Genomic DNA, 9,637 nt, shown 5'->3' with positions numbered 1-9,637 from the left:
TGGCCACTGGATGGGCAGGACTTCTTGTGAAAATATCACAGGGCCTCCAAGCTGAAGGAGGATGCTCTGGCAATAAGTGTCAAGGACCCAATGTCATGGAGCCTCCCCAGTGACCCGTGGTGGATCTAACTCATCAGACAGACCCTCATTGACCATGAGCTTTAGGGCAGTCTTCCAAGCACATTTGGAATGAGAACGGAGGGGCCAGTGGGGTTTCACTGACAGACATTAGTCAAGTCTAGAGGGAATGGAACAGCTCTAACAGCACACTTGAGAATCTTCTAGTACCAGCTCTCCAGAGAGTTAAGTCAGTGCCTGCTCAAGAGCCGTTGGGCTGAGCACTCAGTCCAGAGCCCCGTTTCCCCAGTGGGAGCTGGGCTCCAAAGCAGCAACGATGCCATCATAATCGGATTAAACACACCACGAGTGGGCCATCAAAGGCCAAGTAGTCTACAAGGGGCTGGTAGAGGTGAGAAATAGGAAACCTACACAAGTTCTCCAAAATACAGTCACTGCATTTATAAATCTATTTTATAGGAACCAGACCCACACCCTCCAGCCCAGGGAAGGATCCAGGCTCCCTCTGAAACCTGGCTGAAGCTTACGGATTTCAGAGACTCTAGAAGCCATGATGAGACTTGTGAGGAGAACAAAGGAAAAGAGAATTTGGATTCATAAAATGGTACATGGTTTGAAGGGCAGGATTGTCAAGAACTACTCCTAGTAGTCTGGAGGGGCTTCATCTTTGCTGTCCCCGTTGCCCCGTGGCTGACCACCAGACAGCGTGTGGGGCCTTGAGAAGGAAGTCTGTTAAGATCATCCCAGGGCTGTTAGGGCTCATCAAACAACTGCAGATCAAGGCGGACCACAATCTCTCCCGTAGGGACCTCATGCAGCAGGAGACATTTTGTAACTGGCCCCTTGGAGCCCTGGTCTTTCTTGATGTCAGCCACTCGGATCTCCGTCCGACCCAAAAAATCTGAAAGGAGAAAAAGCAAAACATTGCTCAGAAAGAGTTCCTGTCTCCAAGGCACAAGGTCTAGGCTCGCCTACGGCATGGCCAGAGCTCCTTGTCTCCACGGCGCATGCTCATCGTACTGGGCCGCTCCTACGGCATGGCCAGAGCTCCTTGTCTCCACGGCGCATGCTCATCGTACTGGGCCACTCCTACGGCATGGCCAGAGCTCCTTGTCTCCACGGCGCATGCTCATTGTACTGGGCCGCTCCTACGCATGGCCAGGCTCCACCTCCTCTAAGAACATTGATACTAAGACCAACACTAAGAGTGTCTGATTTACTTCCCCATGGAGTTGTCAAAGATATTTCTCCGCTTTAAAACAACAACAACAAAACTCACAAAACAAAAATCAAACAATAAAACATAATAATATATCCAAGTGATGGGTATACCAACTACCCTAATTGGCTGTTACACATTATATACATTTATTAAGATACCACAGGATACCCCACAAATAGAATATATTCTGTGTCTATTTTAAAATATATTAATAGAGTCAAGGAAATGATTCAATCAGTAAAAATACATGCTTTCCAGGCACAATGACGTAATTTGATTCCTGGGATCTACATTTAAAAAGAAAACCAAGGGTGAGCTAGAGAAATGGCTCAGTAGATACGAGCATAAGATGCTCTTCCAGAGGACTAGAGTTGGGTTCTCAGCATCCACGTGGTGGCTCACGACCACTTGTAACTCCTATTCCAGGGGATCTGAAACCCTCTTCTGGTCCTCACAGGCTCTTACACACATGTGGTGCATGTACACACACGTAGGCAAGCACACATACACTTGTTTTTTAAGCTGGGGAAGGAGCTATAGGTGTAACTCAGTTGTTAGAGAGCTTGCCTAATATGCGTTAAGCCTGGGATTCAATGCCCCAGCACTGCATAAACTGGCTCAAGGCTAGCCTGGGCTACATAAAATCCTATTGTGTGTGTGTGCGCGTGTGTGTGTGTATGCATGTGTGCATGTGTGTGTGTGTATCTCCATGTATATTGCACAGACTTGTAACCTCAACACTGAGAGATTCTACCTCAAAACACAAGATGGGTAGCTCCTTAGTGATGATACTCAATTACACACACACACACACACACACACACACACACACACACACACACACTGGTGAGACAGCTAAGTGGTCAAGAGCACTTACTGCTCTTCCAGAGAAACGAAGTTCAGTTCCCAAGTACCCATGGTGAAGTAGCTAGTGGTAGCTGTACCTCCAGCTCCAAGGACTCTGACACCCTTTCTGGACTCCCCAGGTACACACACACACACACACACACACCTAATATATATGTACTTAATTTTTAAAAATCCTATTCTAGACATTGACTTATTAGCATGGAAGTTGGCAATAGTAGCTGAGAGCCAAGAGACCCCAGTCACATTCTGGTGTGTAAGCAGCTGTGAGGCCGTCACTGGGCAAACAGACAGAATATAGCTCATATGAGATGACTTACATAAAACTATAATTTTTGTGCTAAGAGACAGAGGCCTCATGGAGCCTTCTCAGCTCGGCCCAGTGCCAGCATTGGCCCGTGCTCTCTGCTTACTATTCCTCTGATGACGATGAGACTGAGAACTTTAAACTCATTTTGTGATTTTTATTTGGCTGAGAGGGTGTGGCTTCCTGGCTTCAGTGGCCAAACATGACCGCAGAAAGAGAAAGCCAGTTGAAGGAAGGCCATGTCCAGCACAGCTGAAGCCTCGGGTGTCTCCCTCGGGACACCAGCCAATCCCGAAGCACCTGGGCCGACATTCGTCCAGTTCCACTGGCCACCTCCATCCCGTGTCTTTTACTTCTTTAACAGGGTCTTATCAGGTAGCCCTGCTGGCTTCGAACTTGCAATTCCTGGCTCAGCCTCTTAAATGCTGGGATTACAGGTGTGACCTCCAAGTGTGGCTATCTCACTGCTTTTATTTTTTTAAAAAATTATTTATTTATTTTATATGTATTTGTCTGTGTGCACGTGCCATGGACTGTGTGGAGGCAAAGGACAGCTTACAGGAGTCAGCTTTCTCCTTCCACTATGTCAGAACTTGGGATGAAACTCAAACCATGAGGCTTGGCAGCCAAGTGCCTTTACCCGCTGAGCCACCTGATGACAGCCAAGGACAGACACAAACCACAGCAAGGTCCCTTGGCGTACCCTTCCTCGCAGCCACCTGTGTGGGACCCAGACCACCACAGTCTTTGTCTAGTTTGGTGAAGCCGCTAGCCAAGCTCTTCCTGTCCACACCCACTGAGTTGCCTCCAGCAGCTCCTGGCACTGTGTCAACCTGGTCTCTCAGGAGTGAAGGCGGAGGAGTGGCAGGCTCGGGTTCTCAGGGGAGGAAGCATGCGCCTCGGCAAGATGGTGGGGCAAGACCACGGGCGCCCTGGGGGCCATTTTCCACTCACCATCAGGTGAGAACTGGTCCCTCTCGAACACAGTGATGCAGAGGACTTCCTGCTCCAGGTCTCGGATGAAGAACTGGCAGTTGGAATTCCACTTAGGGTTCAGTGTGTCCTGGATTGTCTTGGTGATGTGGCACTGGGAGCCCATGGTCACCTCACAGTAAGGGTTGCTCTTTCCTGGAGTGAACAAAAGCTCCTGCCAGTGAGACATATCTCAGGGCCATCCCCCTCCACCTTGGAGATTAATAAGTAGGAAATCTGGTGGGCACGCCCACATTTTGGTAACACATTTAGAAGAAGAACAGATCCATTAGCGGGACTCAAATTCAGGCCCCTCCTATCTGTGCATATATGTCATGTGCACCACACGTCACACATACCACGAATGAGGTCTCTCAGGTCTCCCTGAAAAGCAGGAAGATAGAAAAGATTCTACAAAAATTATATATATACAATATATATGCACTTTATTATATATATATATATTATATATGGCTCTTTGACAAGGGCTAGAAAAACCAATGCCGGGGGCGAAATTTACATTAAAAATTGCACAACCAATGTCAAGTTGGTAAGAGTTGGGGAAGAGAGAGAACACCGGATACTCCAGAGTGCACGAGTGGAATTCTTGAGCCCTTACCGTGTGACCGACAGGGCTTCAGCTCAATGCCTTCTACGACGTTCACCATCAACCTTCCAATACCGGTTGCCCGCTGGGAACGCACTACAACAAAGGGAAACAACGCGAAATGCTTCGTTTCACACTTGCTTTGATACCCTTCCCTTCCCAGCATGCTCGCAGCCTGTGCCGTACATCTGTTCACACTTGAAAGTGAGGTCCCCTCCGGTCTCTTGCTCTTGGAATCTGCCCTTCCTCCACCACCCTGCGCCCCGCCTTGCACCCACCCCCATTTCTGCATGTTCCAGCTCCAGAGACACTGGACTGGACTCGACGGCCCTCCGGTCCCGTCTCTCGGGCCCTGCGGCACTCTGTTGGGCGGCACATTACCCAGGTACGCCTTCTCTCGCTTCCTTTTCTCCGTCTCTATGTAGAGCTCAGAAGCAGCCTTGATCTTCTGCACCCAGGCAGTCCTTGGACGGGAAAAGACAGAGTGTTGCCAAGTGGAAGACACAGAACAGGCTTAGGGGCTGCTCAAATCTGATTCCAGGACTCTTTTTCACTTGGTTCATTTGAAATTAACAACAGAGGCTCAGAAAAGAGAGTCTGACTCTATATTGCACGGTGCCGATAACTGTCTCTGCCGTCGGGAAGAACGGCTTTTTTATTTATTTACTTTATTTTTGAGACAGGGTCTCGTATAGTTTAGTCCAGGCTGGTAGTGAACTCAGTATTCAAGGGTGACCTTGAACTTCTGGGCCTGCTCCACCTTCTGAGTGTGGGGACTACAGGCACGTCTGTAGCCAGTTTATGAGGTGCTAGCAGCTGAACCCCGGAATCTGCGCACTTGAGGCAAGCACTCACTGCCCATCACAATCCTGCCCATAAGCGACAGATAGGCTCAAGATCTCCCTCATGTTCCACTCGCCCATGGAGAAAGCCCGAGAAGTCCCAGGCTGGAGGAGGGTCGAGCACGTGGCTCCTGTTCCACCCTCACCACAAAGCAACCCATACTTGGCGGACCCAGGAAGACAGAAGGGTCTCCCCCCCCCCCAACCAAATCACCCAAGGGAAGAAGCACTTCACACACTGAGCGAAGGACACGGCAGGAGCGCTTTGGCGTGCGGGCTTTCTCGTGGTGCCATATGCACAGTAACTTTAGCCAATCTTCTTGCCTGGCATGAATGTTCTCGAGAAAGCGGTTGGCCTTGTACCAAGCTCACCCTTCAGAAAGTGATCTGTTTCATTTGGCTCCAGAACAGAGTCTAAGATAAAACCGAAGCAAAATGCCAGGGACCCAAAGACCCAGATTGCCGTCCTGGGCGGGGCGGCCAGGGGCAGGATTAGTCCCAAGTCACTTTCCTATTGGTTTCTAACACCTGGGAAACTTGGAGTGATCTTAGCCGCTCTCAATACCTCAAAGGATGCTGAACATTTCTTTAAAAAAAAAAAAAAAAAAGCCTCGAGCAAAGCTGATTTCAGGCCTATTTATTTGGAAAAAGTCCTGCCAGATGTCCAAGTTTTGAGAAGTTCTTAAAATAAAAAAGTAGTAAATATGACACTTGCACACAGAAGTGGTAGCATTACAGCTGGGGGATGCTGGGACATGCTGGCGAGTGGCCCTCACTAGGGAGGGGTTGGCCTTACCTTTCATTTATGCTTTCTGCTCGGAGGGTGTAGACTCTGTCGATGTGGGAAATGTGGAAGATGGGTTCATCTCCAGAAGGGTCGGTGGGCAGTTTTACTAGAACCTCATTCAAGAAAATGGGCTGCAAAGTCATAGTACAAAAGTGTTAAGAAAGAAGGCATGGGCTCTGCATGTGTGCAGTGCAAGCACATGTGCGTGTGGATGCCTGCCCGTGAACGTCAGCATGCTACACTGAGCCTGTGCACATGTGTGCGACCCAGCAATCTAGATGAAGGGTGTGTGCAAGACCATAAAAGAATACAAATTTTATGTTAGTGCTAACTTTTTAAAAAAATGTGTAAAGGTGCTTTGCTGGTTTGCGACTGTGCACCAAGTGTGCACTGCTCACAGAGGCCAGAGGAAGGGGTCAAGACATCTGGAACTGGAGGTACAGATAGTAATACTGACTTTTATATAAAGCTATATTCGTCTTACAGGTACCTTTAAAGCCCTTACAAGTAAGAACCAGCTGGTGTCTGTTTTCCCCACATCACATCCCAAACAGAGAACAGACTGTATGACAGTCTCCCAGGTTGTCACACAAAGGATCTAGCAGCAGACTACACGGTCATAGCACTGTCTGCTAACTGCCCTGCTCCTAAGAGAACCCTAAGGACAGACACCCCCAGCCACCCACACCCACACCGCGCACAGATAAAGTTAGAAAGTAAACTCTCCCATGGCGTGGCAATACACAAATACACTCCTGTACACACGGGGCTTAGCATTCTGTTAAAAACAAAAACAAAAACTTCCACACGTTGGTGGCGGAAGGGAAAGAAAATGATGTTTCAAGCCGCGGTGACAGTTTTTGTCAGGGAACCTGGGGCAGAGAGAAAGCGGTGATGAGAGCAGTGGCAGCCATGACGCCTGTCCACTTGCAAGGAGCAATGCATGTTTTTGTCACGCAGGAAGTGGGGTTCCCTAATAGGGTTGTGTGTTACTGGGAACCAAGGTGGACAATCTTCTACCCTGCCTGCCAGGCTTACTCTGTCTTAGCCCCACCCCTTACTCTATCCTAGCTCCTCCCCTTACTCCCTTAGCTCCTCCCCCTTGCGCTCTCCACACCTCTGCCCAAAGCCTTCTGAAACTGGCTTCTTTTTGGAGACACTTCTTCCCGTGACCTTACCGTTTTGTACATTTTATATTGCAGGTTAGATTTGGGGCTGAAGACTTTGTCGGTGCCGGAAGAGCCTAAGGGCTTTGTGATTTGGGTCAGCAGGAGGAAGTCATTGAAGAGGAAGCCATACAGTTCCTTGTTGCTCTTGGCTTTATAGAGCTTCCCACTGTGCAGAAACTTGCGTGGCCCCAAGCAGTTGGTCACCGAATTGAACACCAGTTGCTGGAAGAGACAACCAGACAGGAAGAAAGGCGAGATGCTGGAAGCGCCCCGGCTCTTGTGTTTGCTACTGTCTCAAAGCCTGGGGCCCATCAGAGTCGAAGGCTGGTCCCTAACAGGACTGAATCCCACATACAAACCAAGAATGGCTCAGAGGATTCCCGGAAGCAGCTTCGGGAGCCAAGAAAGCAAAGACAGAGTTCTGGGGTTCCAGGTACCCGGGTTAGTCCTGGGTAAAATCTCAAGCCTTTCTCTGGGGCTTCGCTCTAATCTCAGGGTGTGGTGAGTACGGCTCTCCCCTTTATTCATTGAGAAGTGGGGCATCAGGAAGAAAGCTGGCCCACTAGCTCCCCTCCTGCCTATCTGCTCCATGCGATGCTACATCCGAGAGCAGTAGTCAGAGCCATCTCCAACAGAAAGTCACGCAAGGCTCAAACAGACCTCAGTGCTTCTGTAAATTACAGGACTCTAGTATACGTTGATGGACTAATGCTACTTGCCCAGATACAGGCTCCAGGCCCCAGGACAAGAAGGGCTGCAGAATTCAGTGGTGTCAAGTGACTCCCTCAAAGCCCTACAACAAACAGTGTGGTGTGTGCTGGATCTCACCCCACTTACTAGTTCAGCAACTGTGAAGGGGGTGGTTCTCACCTGCCACTCACCAACACTGAGGGGCAACTGTGAATGCTGCCAATGTAGCTCCAACATCTCCCCGGGGGCTGTCATATCAGGCCAGCCCACTCTGCAGTGGACAGGACTGACAAAGGGCCCACTTTTGACAGTAGGCAGGAAGACAGGGCCACAGCTGTGCACAGGCACAAGCCATCAGAATGATTCCGGACCTCCGCGACCTCCAACGGCCCACATATCTGCCCGCACCCACATTACCTTGTGTGATACTCAATCCAGCTGCCTCCAAGAGAAAATCTCTCCCCTCATCGCAACTACCTACACACTTCTGTGAGGACAGTATCTGGGAAGAAGCCATGGAACTCATAATAGATGAGAGATGTCGGTGACTACCCATGCACTACCAGTGTGGGAGGAACACTGACAGTGATTTGGTGACCAGAGATCTGGAGGTGACAAGGGGACCCCATCCTACTTTACTCTTAGGTCCAAAGATGTAAGATTTCTCATCTTCCCACTGAGCCTCCAGGGAGCCTGGGAGGCTGGTGGTGTCATCCCAGCAGGGGGTCTCAAGGACTACTCCTCCTGCCTTGTGGTTAGGAGCCTAGAGATCAGTCTAGTGCTTCAAGCCACGTGAAAACAAGGAGTCCTGAATAGCCAAATGTCAGTGGATTCCAGCAGCATTCATTCCTGCTCAAAAGGTTTAGCCCCTGGTTGCTCAGGCTGACTGTCCACAAACTGGGAGTCACTGCTCCATTACCCTGTAGAGACACACTGCTCAGAGGAGAGTGCCAGAGACGGTGCTGATCTGAAACTTACTCACTTGTGCATGTCTAATACCTACCCAAGCATAGCCCGCCCTGTGGTCTTGTGCGTACCATCAGGACAACAGGCTAGCTACAATAGCTAAGAAGACCAAGCCCCAGAGGACAGTAACTGCTGAGTAAGCACAAAGAGTCCATAAGCCACAAAAAGCAAGTGGCAAGAATGTATTTTGTTTGTTTGGTTAGTTGGATTGGTTTCTCTGTGTAGCCTTGGCTGTCCCAGACTCACTTTGTAGACCAGGCTGGCCTCGAATTCACAGAGATCCACCTGCCTCTGCTTCCCGAGTGCTGGGATTGAAGGCGTGCGCCCACCGCTGCCTGGCAGCAAGAATGTATTTTATTCTTAGTGTTTTGTTGTTGCTGTTGTTTTAGGACAAAAGTCTCACATTGTAGCCTAGGCTGGCCTCTGACTCATGGCAATCCTGCCTTAGTCTGTGAGTGCAGGTTTAACAGGAGTAAGTCATTAAGATGTTCTTAACACCTTAAGATGGAGACCCAGGCCCAGGAGCCCTGCTAACTGAAGAGTCGGGTTGGGAGGGCTCTCTAAAGTGTGTACGGCCACCCCAGCATTTCTGCTTCACTGACTCGGGCCCTCCACAGGTCCCTACACTGTCAAGGCTACAGCCTTTCAGAGGATACACAGGCCTCATGTGGTGTGACCTCCATGTGTCCTGCACCCTGTGGCCTATGGTCCATCCACAGTACTTGCCAGAGTGCCTGTGTGGCTGAGCACCGAGCTCAGAAAACTCACCCCTGATTCTGTCCTGGACACACAGACCGATCTCCACTTTCTGGTGCTCCCTGCACACCCGATTGCTGCCCTTTCCTCCTCATTCACACACTGGTCACCTCATCTTCGTATTTAATCATATATTGTCACCTTATCAACTTCCTCCAAGATCACAGTCTCTTCAAATGGAAGAGCCACATCATTTCTTGAAATTTTTTTAAAATTTTATATGTATGAATGTTTTCCCTGAATGTGTGTCTGTGTACCAAACGCATGTCTGGAGTTACAGGTTAGTCGTGAGCTACCATGTGAGTGTTCAGAACTGAACCCCAGGTCCTTTACAGCTGCATGCAGTGCTCTCAACTGCTGAGCCATCTCTCCAG

The 9,637-nt window shown here is 49.5% G+C and overlaps 1 protein-coding gene across 1 annotated transcript in view; it reads right to left on the bottom strand.

Annotated features, from left to right (window-relative positions):
• Positions 1-494: 494 nt before the first annotated feature.
• The window catches only part of Itsn1 (intersectin 1), a 184,597-nt gene continuing 175,454 nt past the window's right edge, over positions 495-9,637 (bottom strand). The window contains exons 34-39 of the mRNA XM_051150253.1: positions 6,861-7,073; positions 5,692-5,813; positions 4,435-4,517; positions 4,066-4,149; positions 3,429-3,602; positions 495-979 (exon numbers count right to left, since the gene is read on the bottom strand). Of these exons, the coding sequence (XP_051006210.1) occupies positions 831-979; positions 3,429-3,602; positions 4,066-4,149; positions 4,435-4,517; positions 5,692-5,813; positions 6,861-7,073 (825 nt within the window). The 3' untranslated portion in view covers positions 495-830. The remainder of the gene's footprint in view (positions 980-3,428; positions 3,603-4,065; positions 4,150-4,434; positions 4,518-5,691; positions 5,814-6,860; positions 7,074-9,637) is intronic.

Source organism: Acomys russatus, chromosome 8 (genome assembly GCF_903995435.1).
Source record: "Acomys russatus chromosome 8, mAcoRus1.1, whole genome shotgun sequence".
NCBI lineage: Eukaryota > Metazoa > Chordata > Mammalia > Rodentia > Muridae > Acomys > Acomys russatus.
This window is presented reverse-complemented; position numbering and strand designations above follow the sequence as displayed.